General features: G+C 39.8%; 1 protein-coding gene across 5 annotated transcripts in view; it reads right to left on the reverse strand.

Annotated features, from left to right (window-relative positions):
• The window catches only part of CRIP3 (cysteine rich protein 3), a 33,954-nt gene that overhangs the window by 12,919 nt on the left and 1,035 nt on the right, over window positions 1-20,000 (reverse strand). For 4 of the 5 annotated variants that reach the window (XM_061398244.1, XM_061398243.1, XM_061398242.1 and 1 more), the window contains exons 2-4: window positions 16,071-16,216; window positions 4,789-4,906; window positions 2,125-2,212 (exon numbers count right to left, since the gene is read on the reverse strand). Coding sequence is in view for 1 of the 5 variants with exons in the window: in XM_061398241.1 (XP_061254225.1) it covers window positions 8,966-9,889 (924 nt within the window). In the remaining 4 variants the exon portion in view is untranslated. Of the gene's footprint in view, window positions 1-2,124; window positions 2,213-4,788; window positions 4,907-5,067; window positions 15,241-16,070; window positions 16,217-20,000 lie in introns of those variants that run through there. The other variant, XM_061398241.1, reaches the window with a different exon arrangement.

Consider the following 20,000-nt stretch of genomic DNA (forward strand, 5'->3'; position numbering starts at 1 on the left):
AGTGACAGACTTTCTTAGGCTCCAAAATCACTGTGGACGGTGACTGCCGCCATGAAATTAAAAGACACTTGCTCCTTGGAAGAAAAGCTATGACCAACCTAGACAGCATATTAAAAAGCAGAGACATTACTTTGCCAACAAAGGTCCATACAGTCAAAGCTATGGTTTTTCCAGTAGTCATGTATAGATGTGAGAGTTGGAACACAAAGAAGGCTGAGTGCTGAAGAACTGATGCTTTTGAACTGTGGCACTGGATAAAACTCTTGAGAGTCCCTTGGACTGCAAGGCGCTCAAACCAGTCAATCCTAAAGGAAATCAATCTTGCATATTCATTGGAAGGACTGATGCTGAAGCTGAAAGTCCAATACTTTGGCCACCTGATGGGAAGGGCCGACTCACTGGAAAAGACCTTGATGCTGGGAAAGATTGAAGGCAAGAGAAGGGGACGACAGAGGATGAGATGGTTGGATGGCATCACTGACTCAATGGAACATCAGTTTGAGCAAACTCCAGGAAATAGTGAAGGACAGGGAAGCCTAGCATGCTGCAGTCCATGGGATCACAGAGTGTCGGACATGACTAAGCAACTGAACAACTACTCAGTCAGTCAGTTCAGTCGCTCAGTCATGTCTGACTCTTTGCGACCCCATGAATTGCAGCACACCAGGACTCCATGTCCATTACCAACTCCGGGAGTTTACTCAAACTCATGTCCATCGAGTTGGTGATGCCATCCAGCCATCTCATCCTCTGTCATCCCCTTCTCCTCCTGCCCCCAATCCCTCCCAGCATCAGGGTCTTTTCCAATGAGTCAACTCTTCGCATGAGGTGGCCAAAGTACTGGAGTTTCAGCCTCAGCATCATTCCTTCCAAAGAACACCCAGGACTGATCTCCTTTAGGATGGACTGGTTGGATCTCCTTGCAGTCCAAGGGACTCTCAAGAGTCTTCTCTAACACCACAGTTCAAAAGCATCAATTCTTCGGTGCTCAGCTTTCTTCACAGTCCAACTCTCACATCCATACATGACCACTGGAAAAACCATAACCTTGACTAGATGGACCTTTGTTATCAAAGTAATGTCTCTGCTTTTTAATATGCTATCCAGATTGGTCATAACTTTCCTTCCAAGGAGTAAGCTAAGATTAAAATCTCCCATTAACATTTTGTGTTGTATTGTTAGGTATATGCTGCTGCTGCTAAGTCGCTTCAGTCATGTCCGACTCTGTGCGACCCCAGAGACGGCAGCCCAACAGGCTCCCCCATCCCTGGGATTCTCCAGGCAAGAACACTGGAGTGGGTTGCCATTTCCTTCTCCAATGCATGAAAGTGAAAAGGGAAAGTGAAGTCGCTCAGTCGTGTCCGACTCTTAGCGACCACATGGACTGCAGCCCACCAGGCTCCTCCATCCATGGGATTTTCCAGGCAAGAGTACTGGATTGGGGTCCCATTGCCTTCTCCATGTTAGGTATATATATGTTGTATAATTGTTGTTTTCTTGATTAATTGACCCTTTTATTGTTGTTGTTAGGTGAAGAAACAAGCTTTTCAACTCTAGGTGAGTGGTAAATGGAGATAATGACCTCTAGCACCTGGAGGACTGTCACAGGGGAGAGGTGTAACTGCTACTGAGGCCCCTGAACAGAAGTCATAGGGAAGCAGATGTGGATTCAGTCCAAGAAAAGAACCTGCTAATAGAGCCAAACATGGAGTGGCTGCTTCAGACAGTAGTGAGTTTCCTGTCTTTGGATGTTACAAGTAATGCTGGAGAACAAACCAACTGTTCATCAATGTTGCAGAAAGAATCCAAGCATCATATACAGATATCTTTAAGGTTTCTTCACAATTTGATGATATATTATTTTGTGATTCCATTCCCCAAGAGGGTTTGAAATTTGTGTTAGCAAGGGAGCATTGCTAAAATAGTGGCAGCTAACACCTATGGAATGGCAATCACAGGCACTGTATTTGTTATTTCTGATCTAACAATGTGGTGATGGATTTCAATGTTACATTACCAACTGTACAGAAAAGGAAAGTGGCTTGGAGAGGTTAAGAAATGTGTTCAACATTATACATTACAGACCTTCAAGCATTCTGACTCTTGAGTTCATACTTTTCCTACCTGATGCTCCTAAGTATGGTTTCTGCCAAGCTATCCATGTGTTTCAGTCTGAAAGGATACTACACTTGTCTGCACAGCATCTCTGTACCTGAAGATAAGAGGGATTATCCAGGTAACTAATGGGTTGAGATACAAGAGGCAGGGAAATGTCATTAAAACTTTTCCATGGCTTCTTAGCACCTTCAAGATAAAGTATTGTTTTAATTAATGTATGTTTTGGCAGTATTGGGTCTCTGTTGCTATGTGCAGGGCTTCTGTAGTTGTGGCGTTGGGAGAGAATCTTCATTGTGGTGCACAGGCTTTTCATTGTGGTGGCTTCTCCTGTTGCACAGCACAGGCTCTAGGCATGCTGGCTTCAGTAGTTGTGGTGCGTGGGCTCAGCTGCCCTGCAGTACGTGGGATCTTCCTAGACCAGGGATCAAACTTGTATCCCCTGCACTGACGGGCAGATTCTCAACCACTGGACCACCTGGGAAGTCCCTCAAGATAAAATTTTCAACTTGGTTCTAGGATTCTCCACCTTTCCAGTCTTCTAAGCCATTTCTCCTGTTGCCTCAATTTCTGTAATTATACTAAATGAGCTTCTTAATCTGCCAAGTTCTTTCCTGCATTAGGGCCTTTGCAGATGCTACCTCTTTTCTGGGAACTTGCTTCTCCAATATCTTCACCTCACTAATTCCTGCCTAACCTCAGCTCTCCCTCTCACCTATTTAGTACCAGGCTATTCACCCCAGGCACCCCCTCCTACAGCATCCTGTGCTGGGGGTAGAGGGAGTGCAACCTATGATAGCTATGTTTTCCCTTCCTAAGTGCTGAATCAAATGAGGAAAAATAGGTCTGCCAACTTCCTGCCCACCTCTCCTGCCACCATCTAGGCTCTGTCTACCCCAGTAGTCTGTGACCCTCGGAAGGCAGGACCCAGGACTATGTATGCTTCCAGTGTCTTGCTCAATTTCTGGCACATGGTGCTCAATAAATATTTTTTGGTGAATGAATGTTAAATGTTGCACACAAGTATCCCTCTAGTGTGAGTAGATGAGGACCACTGGGAGATATGTACAGTTATCAGTGGACTGGTAGGGGTTGAAAGTTTTGTTATAACAAAAGCCCTGGAGCAAGAGGAGTTCAGCTGTCAAGGAGTGAGAATCAGTAGTTGTTTCTTAATATACATAAGGATCAGCATGTATGATGCAAAATGGAATACGATTTAAACTGATCCTAATTATAAATATTAGGTAACTAATAAAGTAAAAAGAGAACTGAAAATTTGCTTGGGCAGTAAATCAGTCCCTCTAATTACAGTTATTCACAAGAACTTACTAATTAAGTCAAATTAGCAGGTAGCACAATTATGCCATCATTAAATATATGGCAAAAGAGAGACTGCAGGAAAGTGTTATATAAACTCTAAAGCACCTTACTGATATGGTTGTTATCATGTGTCAGGTTAGTGCTGCAATGAGTTTTAATTACAACTATAAATCACTCATTTTATACTATTGTAGACTTGTTCAAGTACATGGTCATATGCTTGTGACTTTTAAGGCATTATCAAAATTTGTATCTACAATGACTCCTTTAAAAGATTTCACTCAGTTCTGTATATTATTGAAAAATCAGTCTTATCTCTTTATCATTGTGTTTTTCAACCTTTATTACCCATAACCCTTGTGCTTTCTCACTCCATGTTTTGAATATCCCCTCCCAACTAGAAAGCTGTACTTTTTATAAACAAAAAGTGAAAACAAACAAAAAAACCCCACAAAAATAGAAACATACACACAAAACTGAAATACTTTCTTACAATACACTAATCCTCCCACTTGTAGATAATTGCTGCTGCATAATCAACATTATTTATGAAGCTGTCAAGAGTCTGTCCAATTTTTCCTTTGTTTCCCAGCATCAACTTGCCATCAGATGAACCTGTTGAGAGCACTGTGTATTAGCTACTTGTGGTTAGCTGCTTAGGGCAACTGAGAGAACTACATTTTGTGACTCAGTGGCATCAGTTGGACTAATTCAGAATCAAGACTGTCAGAAAGGACTTCCTGACCCTTCACCATGGCTGCCTTCAAACATATGCTTGTGGACTGTAACCCACCAGGCTCCTCTGCCCAAGGGAATTCCCAGGCAAGAATACTGGAGTGGGTTGCCATACCCTCCTCTAGGGGGTCTTCCCAACCCAGGGATCGAACTCATGTCTCCTGCATCTCCTGCATCACAGGTGGATTCTTTACCACTGGGCCACCAGGGAAGCCCAAAACATACGCTTGTGAAGAAATCAATAACAGCTTTAAATGATGGTTTTCCATGCAAAGATGGATTTGGCTTCTGAAGTATTACTTGGGAATGTGCATTTCATCTGAAAGTGTATATTTAAAAATGACCTCCAAATAATCAGCAGCATGAAAAATGTATCCATATGCTGGAAACAGAGAAGAGGAGTAAAACTTGGTGGTCAGCTTACTTACAAATCTGATAGATGGTGACAGTGCTCCTTGGTGGAAACTATCTGCAACTTCCTCATCTTCTCGCTAAGGTCTGGGGGTAAATTTTTTTTTATATATATAATACACAAGAATAGTCTTTTCAGGTCATGAGACTTTGTGATAAGACTAAAACAGTTTAATCTTATGAATTTCAATAAATGCAAATGCTTACCTTTTTATAGAGAAGTCTTTCAGTTCCTCTATGAAGTTCAAGTTCACAGAATCAGGAGCCAAGTTCTACCCTCTTCCCAACTCCAAAATGATTGGGTTCTTTCTCCTCTTCTCCTGAGCTTTTGGAACACGTAGAGCTATAAGGTCTTTATGTCTAATCTCTTATACCCCACACCTCACCACCAAAAAAACGGCAGCAATTACTAGTATCTTAGTGGAGATAAAAACCTGAGCGCCCATCTTTTGATAAAAAGCCACAAAGAAGAAGGCTACAAACAAAGAAGGTACTAAATGAACGTTTTATTTTCTACTTAGAAGCATTTCTTTTGGAGAATCTCATTTTCCTTAGTGCACATTAATTCAACTTAGTCTAGACTCCTCAGTAAGGTAGACCCTGCCTTCCCAGGGTGAGCTAATGACCGGGGCTTGGTCTGGATACTTCATCCACTTGGCCACAGTAGTTGTTTAAAGATAGAAATGTAGCCCAATTCACATGAATCAACATCCTCCCTGAGATTTTTTTTTTGGAGCTATAAGGAAAGATACAGTCTCATTTCCTACTTAGAAGCCTGTAAAAACAATTGCAACTTGAGACTGCAGGGCTTAACTTGCCCCTTAGTGAAGAGAAAATGAGAAGTTAAGCAGAGGGGAGGAAATGGGGAACAAAGAGGCCCAATGACACCTCTGACATCCTGGATCTAACTCTGACTTGGTTTCCCAGTTACCAAACCACAAATTACCACCTATTCATTTTTTTTTTTTTTCTCTCTTAAGCGGTGTGAGTTCAGTTTCTGTTACAAGCAAAACAGTCCTAATTAAGGATTTGGACAGTTCTTCAAAGAAGATACACAAATGGCTGATAAGCACATAAAGAGATGCTTGGCATCATTAGTCATTAAAGAAATGCAAATCTAAACAATAAGGATACCACTTCATACTCACTAGAATGGCTATAATTAAAAAAGAAAAACAGAAAGTAACAAGTGTTGGAGGTCCAATGGTTAAGAATCCTCCTGCCAATGCAAGGAACAAGGGTTTGATCCCTGGTCTGGGAAGATTCCACGTGCCATGAGGTAACTAAGCCCATGTGCCACAACTAATGAAGCCTGTGTGCCTTACAGCCAACGCTCTGTAAAAGAGAAGCTACTGCAATGAGAAGCCCACACATCATGACTAGAGAATAGCTCCCACTTGTCACAACTAGAGAAAGCCCATGCACAGCAATGAAGGCCCAGCACAGCCAAAAATAAATAGATTTAAAAATTTTTTTAATATATATATATATTTTAAAAGTGTTGGAAAGATGTGGAAAAAAAATTAAACCTCACATTTCTGGTAGGAATGTAAAGTGGTACAGCTGCTGTGGAAAACAGATTGACAGTTTCTCAAAAAGTAATATACTGTAACTTCACAGAAATGGCAGAGCAGAGAGCTCCAAGAATCAGCTCCTCCACTGAAGTTATCATTAAGCTGGCAAAAACTGACAGAATCAACTTCTTGAGAACTTTGGAATCTAATAAAAATTTTACAATGGAGTCCAACCAGTGGTGTGCTTAATGAAAAAAGTAGCTGCAAAATTTCAGTAAAAAAGCATTGCAAAAAAAAAAAAAAAAAGCATTGCAGCATTTTTGCTTACCTATCTAACATGTCTCATTCCACAGCCTGGAGGTGGCTATTGGGATAGCAGTCCACATTTCTGGTATAGCTTGCTAGTGCCAGGAGAAAGCAATATGGCAATATGCACCTTGTTCTCAAAAGATCGTAGCTGTGAATTCTGCCTTGTTTGGTGGTTCCCTGAAGGATCTGTGCTAAGGCTGACCCTGTTGTGCTTCCCTCAAGCTGGAGCAGCTTTCAAAACATTCACTGAAACCATTTAAAGACATATATTACCAGCGGCTGCCTAGATAAAGAAACAATGAATCGAACAACCAGGAGGCAAATCTAAAAGTCTGGAAAGGAGAAGACTGAGGAGGAAGACACACAGGGAAATAAGAACTCTAGATGGCTACCAGGTGTATGGGGAAATTCAGCATGAAAAATACATGCCCAAGGACAGATAAAGGTTCAGAAAAGACCTGAGAGGACCTTAGGCTTGCATGTTCAGCTAAACTTTGGGCTTCATGCAGCCAGAAGGTGAAGGTTAAGGCAGAGTTCTAGGAAAATTGGCTTAGCACTGAAGTATTGCCCCCCAGGTCAGTGTCTGCAAAGACCAGGAGAGGTGGGGTTTTAGTCTGTTTTTATCTGATTTTCCACTCCAGGCATTTAAAGAAATCTCCATCAGGTCACTGACTGCTGTGATAATGGAACAGAGATTTAAGGATCACACACAAACATACAGTCTTAACAAAAACAGTTTGGAAAATTCAATAAACAAATGATGGCTACAGACTTCAATAATCAACAGCAAACCCTGGTAAGGGGATCTGATTCCCAGGGTGACAAGTTATAATAGTCAAAACGTCCAGTTTTAAACCAAAAAATCACAAGGTATAAAAAGAATAAAGAAAATATGGTTCATTCATAGGGAAAAAAGAAATTTATAGAAACCACCACCAAGGAAACCCAGACACTGGACTTACTAGGCAAATATTTTCAATCAACTGTCTTGGATATGCTCAAAGAGCTAAAGAAATTAATGGACAAAAAAACCCCAGGAGAATGAACAAATATCAATATAAGGATATAAAAAGAACCAAATAAAACTCTAGAACTGAAAAGTACAGTGGCTGAAATGAAAAACTCACTATGGGGGTTCAACAGCTTTAGATTCAAGTTGGCAGGAGAGAAATGAGTAAACTGGGAGAGAGAATTACTGAAATTATGTGAGTATCAGAAAGGAAAAAGGGTTCAGTTCAGTTGCTCAGTCGTGTCCGACTCTTTGAGACCCCATGAATCGCAGCACGCCAGGCCTCCCTGTCTATCACCAACTCCCGGAGTTCACTCAGACTCACATCCATTGAGTCAGTGATGCCATCCAGCCATCCCATCCTCTGTTGTCCCCTTCTCCTCCTGCCCCCAATCCCTCCCAGCATCAGAGTCTTTTCCAATGAGTCAACTCTTCGCATGAGGTGGCCAAAGTACTGGAGTTTCAGCTTTAGCATCATTCCTTCCAAAGAAATCCCAGGGCTGATCTCCTTCAGAATGGACTGGTTGGATCTCCTTGCAGTCCAAGGGACTCTCAAGAGTCTTCTCTAACACCACAGTTCAAAAGCATCAGTTCTTCAGCGCTCAGCCTTCTTTACAGTCCAACTCTCACATCCATACATGACCACAGGAAAAACCATAGCCTTGACTAGATGGACCTTTGTTGGCAAAGTAATGTCTCTGTTTTTGAATATGCTATCTAGGTTAGACATAACTTTCCTTCCAAGGAGTAAGCATCTTTTAATTTCATGGCTGCAGTCACCATCTGCAGTGATTTTGGAGCCCAGAAAAATAAAGTCTGACACTGTTTCCCCATCTATTTCTCACGAAGTGAAGGGACCGGATGCCATGATCTTCGTTTTCTGAATGTTGAGCTTTAAGCTAACTTTTTCACTCTCCTCTTTCACTTTCATCAAGAGGCTTTTGAGTTCCTCTTCACTTTCTGCCATAAGGGTGGTATCATCTGCATATCTGAGGTTATTGATTTTTCTCCTGGCAATCTTGATTCCAGCTTGTGTTTCTTCCAGTCCAGCGTTTCTCATGATGCACTCTGCATATAAGTTAAATAAGCAGGGTGACAATATACAGCCTTGACGTACTCCTTTTCTTTTTTGGAACTAGTCTGTTGTTCCATATCCAGTTCTAACTGTTGCTTCCTGACCTACATACAGATTTCTCAAGAGGCAGGTCAGGTGGTCTGGTATCCCCATCTCTTGAAGAATTTTCCACAGTTTATTGTGATCCACACAGTCAAAGGCTTTGGCATAGTCAATAAAGCAGAAATAGATGTTTTTCTGGAACTCTCTTGCTTTTTCCATGATCCAGCAGATGTTGGCAATTTCATCTCTGGTTCCTCTGTCTTTTCTAAAACCAGCTTGAACATCTGGAAGTTCACAGTTCACATATTGCTGAAGCCTGACTTGGAGAATTTTGAGCATTATTTTACTAGCATGCGAGATGAGTGCAATTGTGCCGTAGTTTGAGCATTCTTTGGCATTGCCTTTCTTTGGGATTGGAGTGAAAACTGACCTTTTCTAGTCCTGTGGCCACTGCTGAGTTTTCCAAATTTGCTGGCATATTGAGTGCAGCACTTTCACAGCATCATCTTTCAGGATTTGGAATAGCTCAACTGGAATTCCATCACCTCCACTAGCTTTGTTCGTAGTGATGCTTTCTAAGGCCCACTTGACTTCACATTCCAGGATGTCTGGCTCTAGGTCAGTGATCACACCATCGTGATTATCTAGGATGTGAAGATCTTTTTTGTACAGTTCTTCTGTGTATTCTTGCCACCTCTTCTTGATATCTTCTGCTTCTGTTAGGTCCATACCATTTCTGTCCTTTATTGAGCCCATCTTTGCATGAAATGTTCCCTTGGTATCTCTAATTTTCTTGAAGAGATCTCTAGTCTTCCCCATTCTGTTGTTTTCCTCTATTTCTTTGCATTGATCGCTGAGGAAGGCTTTCTTATCTCTTCTTGCTATTCTTTGGAACTCTGCATTCAGATGCTTATATCTTTCCTTTTCTCCTTTGCTTTTCGCTTCTCTTCTTTTCACAGCTACTTGTAAGGCCTCCCCAGACAGCCATTTTGCTTTTTTGCATTTCTTTTCCATGGGGATGGTCTTGATCCCTGTCTCCTGCACAATGTCACGAACCTCATTCCATAGTTCATCAGGTACTCTATCTAACAGATCTAGGCCCTTAAATCTATTTCTCACTTCCACTGTATAATCATAAGGGATTTGATTTAGGTCATACCTGAATGGTCTAGTGGTTTTCCCTACTTTCTTCAATTTAAGTCTGAATTTGGTAATAAGGAGTTCATGATCTGAGCCACAGTCAGCTCCTGGTCTTGTTTTTGTTGACTGTATAGAGCTTCTCCATCTTTGGCTGCAAAGAATATAATCAATCTGATTTTGGTGTTGACCATCTGGTGATACAGAGCCTAAAGAATGCATAGAACACCAACAAACAGACCAACATATGCATTATGGGAGTTACAGAAAGAGAAGAGAGTGAAAAGAGGCAAAAAATAATGGTTGAAAACTCTCCAAATTCATCAAAAGACATGAATCTACATATCCAAGAAGTAGGACAAATTCCAAACAGACCAAACTCAAAGAGATCCAGACCAAGTCACTTTACAATCAAAGTGGCAAAAGACAAAGAGAGAATACTGAAAGCAGCACAAGATAAGTGACTCATCATGTATAAGGGATCTCCAATAAGATTAACAGCTGATTTCTCATCAAAAGTCATGGAGGTCAGAAGACTGGGGTGGCATAAAATGCTAAAAGAAGAAACTCTCAACCAAGAATCTGTATCCAACAAAACTATCCTTCACAACAAAGAGGAAATTAAAACCTTAAGCCGTCCTAGAGAGTGAAAGCTGAGGGAGTTTATCACCACTAGACAATGCCAGGCTACAAGAAATGCTAAAGGGAAGTCTTTAGGTTGAAATCAAAGGACAACAGACAGTAACTCAATAACTCAAAGCCATACAAAGAGAGAAAGAAATCTGGGAAAGGTAACATAGGTAAATATAAAAGCCAGTATTATTTGGTTTGTGACCACTCTCCTTGTTTCCTATATGATTTAAAAGACACAGGCTGATTCATGTCAATGTATGGCAAAAACCACTACAATATTGTAAAGTAAATAGCCTCCAATTAAAATAAATTAATTAATTTAAAAAAGACAAACAAACAAAAAAAGACAAACACACAAAACAATAATTATGAAACTAGTTAATCAACACATAATATATAAAGATGTAATCTGTGACAAAACATAAGGAGAGAGATGGAGCTATATAGGAGCAGAATAAGAATTTTTTGTACAGTATTGAAGCTAAGTTGGTATCAATTCAAATGAGACTGTTATAAAATTTAAGATGGTAATTATAATCCTTATGGTAACCACTGAGGAAATCTAAAATATATATAGGAAAGGAAATAATGAGAGGATCAAAACAATACATTGGGAATAAATTAAACAAAATGCAGTATTGAAGGAACTGAGAAACAAAAAAGAGACAAGATAAGACATAAGACAGAAGAAAATAAATAGCAAGATATCATTAAGTACTTTCTTACCAATAATCACCTTAAATATAAAGAAATTAAACCCGTCAATTAAAAGACAGGAACTGGCAGATGGATGAAAAAAAATCCAACTACATGCTGTCTACAAGAGACTCACTTTAAACTCACTTTAGATCCTAACACACATATAAGTTGAAAGGATGGAAGAAGATATTCCATGCAAATAGTAACCAAAAGAGAGCTGAGGTAGCCGTGTTAAAATTAAAACTTTAAATAAAAATAAAAAGTAGACTTTAAATTAAAAAATTAAAAACTGTTAAAGGGCAAAGAAAGTCATCATACATTGACAGAGTCAGCTCATTAAGATGATATAGAAACTATAAATGCGTACGTGTCAAACAGAAACCCAAAATATATGAATCAAATATTGACACAATTGAAGGGAGAAACAGTTCTACAACAATAGTGGGAGACTGGGAGATTCCAATACTCTAATAATGAACAGAACATCTAGACAGAAGTTCACTAAGGAAATAGAGGACTTGAACAATACTAAATTAACTAGATCTTACAGATACACACAGAATACACAGAATACCCAAAAACAGCAGAATACACAATCTTCTCAAGCTCACATAAAACATTTTCCAGGATAGATTATATGTTAGGTCACAAAACAAGTCTCAGTACATTTAAAAAGATTAAAATTATACAAAGTGTCTTCTCCAACCACAATGGAATAAAGCTAAAAATCAGTAATAGGAGGAAAACTCACAAAATGTGGAAATTACACAGCACACTCTTAAAGAAGCAACAGTTCAAAGAAGGACTCACAAGAGAAATTATAAAATACTTTGAGATGAGTGAAAATAAAAGCACAACATATCAAAATGTATGGAGTACAGTGAAAACAGTGCTCAAAGGGAAACTATAGCTGTGAATATTTTTTTTAAGTCTTTATTGAACTTGTTACAATATTGCTTCTGGTTTATGTTTTGGGATTTCTGCCACAGGCATGTGGGATCTTAGCTCCCTAATGAGGAATCAAACCCACACCCCCTGCACTGGAAGGTAAAGTCTTGGACTGCCACCCAAGTCCAGTAAACATTTTTAAAAAGATTTCAAATCAACAACCTCACTCTTACACCTAGAGGGACTAGGAAAAAAAGAGCCAACAAAACCAAGTGAAAAGACAACTTACAGATTGGGAGAAAATATATTCAAATCATGTATCTGATAAAGGTCTAGTATCCAGAATATATTAAAAATTCTCAGAATTCTACAATAAAAAGCAAATAATACTATTTAAAAATGGAAAAGAACTTTATTAGACATTTCTCCAAAAAAGATATATAAATGGCCAAAAAGCACAAAGAGACGATCAATATCATTAGTCATCAAGAAATACAAAGCAAAACCACAATAAAATATTGGGATGGTTATAATACATGAAAAAGGAATTTAACCAGTGCTATGAATATGGAGGGACTTCCCAGGTGGCGCGGTGATAAAGAATCTGCCTGCTAGTGCCGGAGCCAAAGGAGACACCAGTTTGACTCCTAGGTCAGGAAGATCCCTGTAGGAGGAAATGGCAACCCACTCCAGTATTCTTGCGCTGGGATAATCCCATGGACGGAGACTTGGGGACTACAGACCATGGGGTCACAAAGAGTTGGACACACCTGAGTGATTAAGCATGCATGCACACATGAATATGGAGAAACTGGATTGTTGGAAGGGACGTAAAATGATTCAGGTGCTGGGAAAACAGTTTGGTGGTTCCTAAAAATGCTAAATATATAACATATGACCCAGCAATTCCACTTCTGAGTACATACTGAAAATAACTGAAAACAGGTACTCAAAACAAGTACTTATGCATAAATGTTCATAACAGTAATATGCACAGTAGCCAAAAGGTGGAAACAACCTAAATGTCTTTCAACGGATGAATGTATCAATAAATTGTGGTATACACGGACAATGGAATATTGTTCAGTCATAAAAAAGTAATGGAACATTGATACATGGTATATCCATGAACCTCAGAAACACTATTACAAGTGAAAGAAAACAGAAAAATCACTGTGTGACTCCATGTATATGAAATATCCAGAATATGTAAATCCAGAAAGACAGAAAGAAAACTGGTGATTGCCAGGGGAGGCAGGAATGGGAACTAACTGTATAATGGATAATGGTTTTATTCTGTGGTAGTGAAAATGTTTTAGAACTGGACAGAGGTTTTGGATGTACAACATTGGGAATGTACTAAACGCCACTGACTTGCTCACTTTAAAGTGGCTAACTTTAGGTTATGTGAATTTCACCTCCATAAAACAAAAACAAAACCCACTTGAGATAGCAGTTACATTCAGGAAAGTAGTGACTGCCAAGAGAACATGAGAGAGACTTCAGGGGTGCTGGTCACATTCCATTTTTTGATTTGGGTGTTGGTCACCCAAAGCATTACACAAAGTGTTACACTTTGTGAAAAGTACTGAGCTTAACACTTGTGATGTGTGTGCTTGTTTTTTGTATGCACTTTATACTTTAATAAAAATTGTATTTTTTAAAAGCAGTTGCCAGTTACATATCCAAGAGAACTGAAAAATACATCCACACAAATACCTGTACACAAATGTTCACAGCAGCATAATAGCCAAAAAGTGGAAGTAATCCAAATGTCTACCAACTAATGGACAAACAAAATGTGGCATATCTATACAGGGGAATATTATTCAACAGCAACCCACTCCAGTATTCTTGCCTGGAGAATGCCATGGACAGAGGAGACTGTCGGGCTGCAGTTCATGGAGTTGCAAGGAGTCAGACATGACTGAGAAGCTAACACTTACACTTATAAAATACTAATGAATTACTGATACATAGCACAACATGGATGAACCTTGAAAATGTTAAGTGAAACAAATCAAATACAAAAGACCACATATTATATGACTCTATTTATAATGAATTGTCCAGAATAGGTAAATTCATAAAGACACAAAGCAGATTGATGATTGCTGGTGGCTTTGGGGCAGGGGATAATTGGGAATGTCTGCTAAATGGGATGTGTTTTTAAGAGCGTGATGGAAATATTCTGGAATTAGACAATGGGGGTTACTGCACAACCTTCAAGATACTAAAAACCACTGGACCATACACTTTAAAATGATGAATCATGTTATGTGAAATTTAATGTTATAGAAATATTTCAATTAAAAAGGTTTATTATTAATCAATAATTAATAATTATTACTCATTAATAACATGTGAACTCTAGCATATCAAATTTTAAAAGGGAAAATCTTTTTCCAAATGGAAAAATATTATTCTAAAAAATGTTTGCTTTCCCTTGCCCATGCCCCAGATCAGCATACCTCAAAGGCGGACCCCCAGGCATCACTGACAAAGGGAGGTCTAAGCAGCAAAGCAGAGGCTGGTAGGTAGGTGAGTCACATTTTAGAATGAAAGCTGTGACCCATACCACTGATTGTCCCTGAGCAGAGGAATGTGGTAGCTGATGAAAAACACATTTTGAGCTGGAGCAAGGGATAGAAAGTAGTGGTGACAAAGTGTTGGCAGCCCTGGCACCAGGCTGCTTTCCACTGCTTCATCCACAGGGTCATGCCTGAGGAATGAGTAGTCCTTAATGAATATAAGTTCAGCAAAAAGAGGCCCTGTGAGATTTTTTTCACTCCTTACTTCTTTCTTCTTCTATTGATGGCTTTGGTTGTACATTATGGAGTTCTTTATAGTGTTATGAGTAGTCCTCAAAGTTATCCAAACTACAGATTTATTTGGGCAGTGGACCTCAATGGCTCTAAAAGTACCAGGTTTACAAATCATAAACAAAACTAGGCTAACAGTTTTAAAGGTAAATCTGGAGTTGGGGCAGCTCAGATTTAAATAAATCTTAAGAGTTTGAAGGACCTAAAAGTCAAGTTCTCATCCTGTGTTCCTGAGTCCAGTTTCAAAGCACAGAAGGGAGTAAAAGAAGCACCTACAGGCATTTTAGATGCACAGAGAACAAGGTGTTTCCTTGGTATTTTGAAATGCTTGCTTCTTTCTGTATACCAAAAGTTTCACTGTGTGTAGAAGACAAGTAAGACTGAATGGAAACTGCTAATAGTAGTCTTGAAGTCTGAAATCCCAGGATTTTTCAAACATATCCTCTGTGATCGTTCCCCCTTTCTTAAGACTCCTTTGTCTATTTATATCCCACTCCTCCAAGGACGGGCTTCCTTGGTGGCTCAGCCAGCCTGCAATGAGGGAGACCTGATTTCAATTCCTGGGTCAGGAAGGTCCCCTGGAGAAGGAAATGGCAACCCACTCCAGTATTCTTGCCTGGAAAATTCCAAGGATAGAGGAGCCTGGCGGGCTACAGTTCATGGGTCTCAAAGAGTCAGACACGACTGAGTGACTAACACTTTCCAATCCTCCAAGGATTTTTGTATGGACCAGTAACGAAGGCTAAAACTGAGATGGGAGATGTTCTATTAGCTAGGAACATTGGGCCCAGGGTCTAGGATGGATAAGAAGGTCTGAACCCACAGCTGTAACATAAGTATCAGGGCATAAAATGAGACATAAACGAGGGTTTCCCTGCTGGCTCAGTGGAAAAGAATCCGTCTGCCAATGCAGGGGACACGGGTTTGATCCCTGGTCTGGGAAGATTTCACATGTCATGGGGCATCTAAGCTTGTGCACCACAACTACTGAAGCCCACTCACGCTAGAGTCCATGCTCCACAGGAGCAGACACCACAATAAGAAGCCCACACACTACTAAAGAGTAGCCTCGGCTTGACACAACTAGACAAAGCCTGCATGCAGCAACGAACACCCAGCGCAGCCATAAATAAATTTAAAAAAATCTCAAAATGAGAGATAGAAGTTAGGAGATAATTCAAGATGAGGAGTGGTAAGTTTAAAATATATGCTTTCTGTTCCTATCCTCATCTTGCTCCTCCTCTACTGGTACAAAGATACAGACATAAATAACATTTTGCTCACCCAACTCACCATTTCCTGGCAGCGAAAATAACAGGACCTTCTCCACAACCCATTCCTGCTCCAGCAATCATACGCACCTTCTGGAAGTCAGACCTAGAGGTGACGCTGCCCACTGGCCCCAGGGGTACTCATTGTTCCTGTGGCTTCTGTCCCTGCCTCCCTTGAACAAAAATGTCTTCTGCAGTCCTTCCTTCTAGAAATCTTTAGACTTCTGCAATTGCTCCTGAAAAAAAAGGAAGATAAGTGGGTTAGAGTCGGTAAATGTCATCATAATCATCCTTATGTAGGCAGGCTATGGAGGGTTGGATAGAACTTTAGCAGGGGCAAAGTATCGGAGAGAAGACGAAAGAAAACAGTACCTCAACATGGTCGATTTTTTTGCTACCTTCCTCTACCATAATGTAACTGTCTTTTTTTTGATGGGTTGGGAGTGGGGGCGGCCCACACTGTGCGGCACTCAGGATCCTACTTCTCCAACTAGGGATTGAACCCGTGCCCCAGGCAGTGGAAGCACAGAGTCCTAACCACTGAATACCCAGGGAAGTCCCTCTGTCTCTATTTTTACTCTGCTCATTCGCTTCTCTTAAACATGCTAATTTCCCTTGTTTACTACAAAACACTTTTCTTGCCTGATCCTTTATGAGTGGAAGGAACAAAAGCCTGTAAAGCTTTTAATCAACACATCTAGATATGTTATCTTATGTCCCTTTGAATGCAACAAAGACTTTGTGGTATCTTTTGTATACCTGCATTAAAGTAAGCTTTGTGAAGACAGGTATCTTGATTTATATAATTTAATGACTAAGTGCCCATACAGCATGAATGGAAATGCGTAACCTGTTCCACAGAGGTAGGAACTACAGCTAGGTTAGAGGAAGAGAAGAGTGGTATTCTTCAATGTATATTGCCCCACCTTGACGGAAATAGAGGAATTTAGAAGTCTTAAGGGAAAAACACCAAGACCTATTTGTAATAACGGAAAACTGATGACCGTGAAGACAGGAATGCCCTGAGTGATAACTTTTTTTAAAAATTAATTTTTCCACCAGAAAACAAAAAAAAAATAAAAATAAAAATTAATTTTTTTTCATACATAAAAATATACAGAAGGGGAAAAAAAATTTGGTCTACAATTCTCAGCACCAGATAAGTCTCACTGACATAAAAATTCCGTGTGTGTGTACATATTTTATATGGGTACATATTTTATATGGGTATAAAATATTTGTATTTTATATAAAATGCATTTTCATGGTCAGAATGTTCAAACTAAAAATATACAAAATAAAAAGTGAAAGCACCACTCCTTCCTTTTCCAAAGGCAACTCTTTTGGTTGTCTCCTTCCAGAAATAAAATTGACAGCTTGTTTTATAATTTTGACGAAGTGACAACAGGATGCTGGGCTGTGAAAGGTTGAATTATTCCTTTGGCTAAATCAGAAGGATTTGGGGCTTAATTTACTTCAACATGCCTATAAAATCTGGCTGAAAGGAGAAAGGGAGCCATCTGAAAATCAGAGTCCCAGAGTCTTTTATTGTGAACTCCAGTCAATGCACTGCCCCCTTCCCATCCTGTTTTTCTTGCAGGAGCTTCAGGGGCAGTGTCCCAATCCTTATTCTGGAATGCTATTGAAATGATGGCAGCCTTGATATTCACTCACTGCTAAAGGTAGTACCTTGTAGATAAAGATCCAGGACAGAAGCAAGAGGACAGTCAGCTTCTGAAGTATTAAGCACCCAGCAAATACAATCAGCAATTTACAGCTTTTACTCACTTATAAATTGCTAAGTATTCAGTTAATTAAAAAAAAATAGCTACTACTACCAAATTAATTCTTCTACTGAATTTTTATCAAGCACTCTTATATGTGCCAGGCAACTGTGTACTGTGAATACAAAGATAAAAAACAGTAAGCAAAGACAGACTTCCTGCTCTCAAGAATTTATAGTCTAGTTGGGGGAAGGGAGTGGGAAAGAGGCACATATTAATCAAAGAAACACAGAAATATAAAAGTACAACCACAATAAGTGCTACAATGTAAATGCACATGGTCTTGCAAAGTGTTAAGGGTTGAGGGCAAATCTGGGTGATGATATTTTTCAAGGGTAGGTTTTCATTGTAAATTCAGGTGCTCAGCATATCAATGAATACTGTTATTATATAGGTAATCTTTGGTTAAAAATTACAGACATTATTGTAAAATTAAGGGTAAATAAAGAAGAAATGTGCTCACAATCTCAAGTTATTTTTATTTGTCCATCTTCTCACAGAATTGTTAATGAAGAACTTGCTTAGGTTCTTTGTAGGTTAGAACAAAGGTAAGCTTTGTGGAAATTAAAACCAGGGCTTGGGAATATGTATTTTTACAAAATCCCACCTTACTGTCTCCTCCTCGATCCCCTGCCATTTTTGTTTTTTTAAAAAAGAACACTTAATGTCCCTACTGGACACCTGCATTCTATATGTCCAAACTCCCCAGCCCCACCTCCCCATTCTTCCTCAGTCTCTTAACCTGGCAGTCTGATAAATGGGTATACACTCTAGTGTGTTTACTACCAAAACATTAGCTAACATGTTGACATTTTTCAGAGATGGAGTGGCATAGCGTCAAACAGGTATACTTAGCAGAAGGGTTATTAAGAATATTATGTGCCCTGAAGCTAGCTGCAAAGAAAGAGGTTTACAAAGCAAAGGCCTCCCTTCACAAAGCCAAGGGGAAGTTTTAGGGGGTTATTTACACAACCTAGGTAAAATTTGGTGTTCGCCAAAATTTAAAACCCAACTGCTGATCATCTGTTCTCATAATTGAGGGAGTCAAATAAAAACTGTCTCTGATGTTTGATATTTAAAAGTTATGTGACACCATAAGCCACATGTAAAGATTAGGGTCCACTCTTTTCATGTGCCTGTCTCCTAAGATGAAAATTTACTCAGTACTGTGATAGTACTGAATAAAAAGAAACAGGCCCTGACTCTAGGTGCTAGCAACTGGATTCAAGTTCTGCCCTTCCTTTCAAATGGCTTCTCTAGATAAGCTCCAAAACCTTATCCCACTGATCAAAGAGGAAGCTACCAACACTTTCCACCCAAACTACAGAATCCTAAAAGCTCTCCTTCTGCTGGTTTAAAGCAGATATGAAGAACACATTGCTTCAGCTCTTAAAAGTGGGCATTATTCTAGAAAAAGCCTAAGATTGGTAGGGGCCCTTTATCAAGAGGAGTTTCGCAAAGTACTCCAGGCCCAGTTACTTAAATTAGTTCACGCATGCATGCTAAATCGCTTCAGTCGTGTCCGACTCTTTGGGCCCCAAGGACTGTAGCCCACAAGGCTCCTCTGTCCATGGGATTCTCCAGACAAGAATACTGGAGTGGGTTGCCATGCCCTTCTCCAGGGTACCTTCCTGACCCTAAATTAGTTCTGCCCTTCCTAAATTTTGTCTTTTCCCTTCCCCATCCTTCTCAATTGGCCTGCTTCTAACCAGAGAGTAAGATTCTGACTCCAAGAGTTTAGCACTGGGATCTGTATGGCATTAACCCCTCTCCATGCTTACCCTAAACTCACCCATCTCTCCCCAAAGGGAGGTGGAACTTACTAAGTGAACAGTCCTGAAAATCAGTAACAACTGGCATTTTAAACTCTTATGTTCTCCAAATTCCTGTAAATAAACTCCTAGAATGGAGAGGGAGCAGCAGTTCTTTGGAGAAACAAATCTATCTCCGAAGCTTACCTTGGTTTATGTTTTGTTAAAGGGAACCTTCTGAATCTGCTTATGGTTTCCAGGCCAAAAAGATGCACTGAACTCAGGTTTCAGCCTAAAAAGCAGACTTTGGAAGACAGTTCAGGATGGCTGACCTTGTACACATCTGGTGTGAGATGGAGATAATGATCCTCCGTATTAAAGAAAAAAATCCCTATGGCACAGGGTGGCAAAGTAACTCGTCTGAAACCACAGTAAGGCAAATGGCCCAGGATCATCCAAGGACCTAACTACTCCAAATCTGTGCC

This window comes from Bos javanicus, chromosome 23 (assembly GCF_032452875.1).
Source record: "Bos javanicus breed banteng chromosome 23, ARS-OSU_banteng_1.0, whole genome shotgun sequence".
Taxonomy (NCBI): Eukaryota; Metazoa; Chordata; class Mammalia; order Artiodactyla; family Bovidae; genus Bos; species Bos javanicus.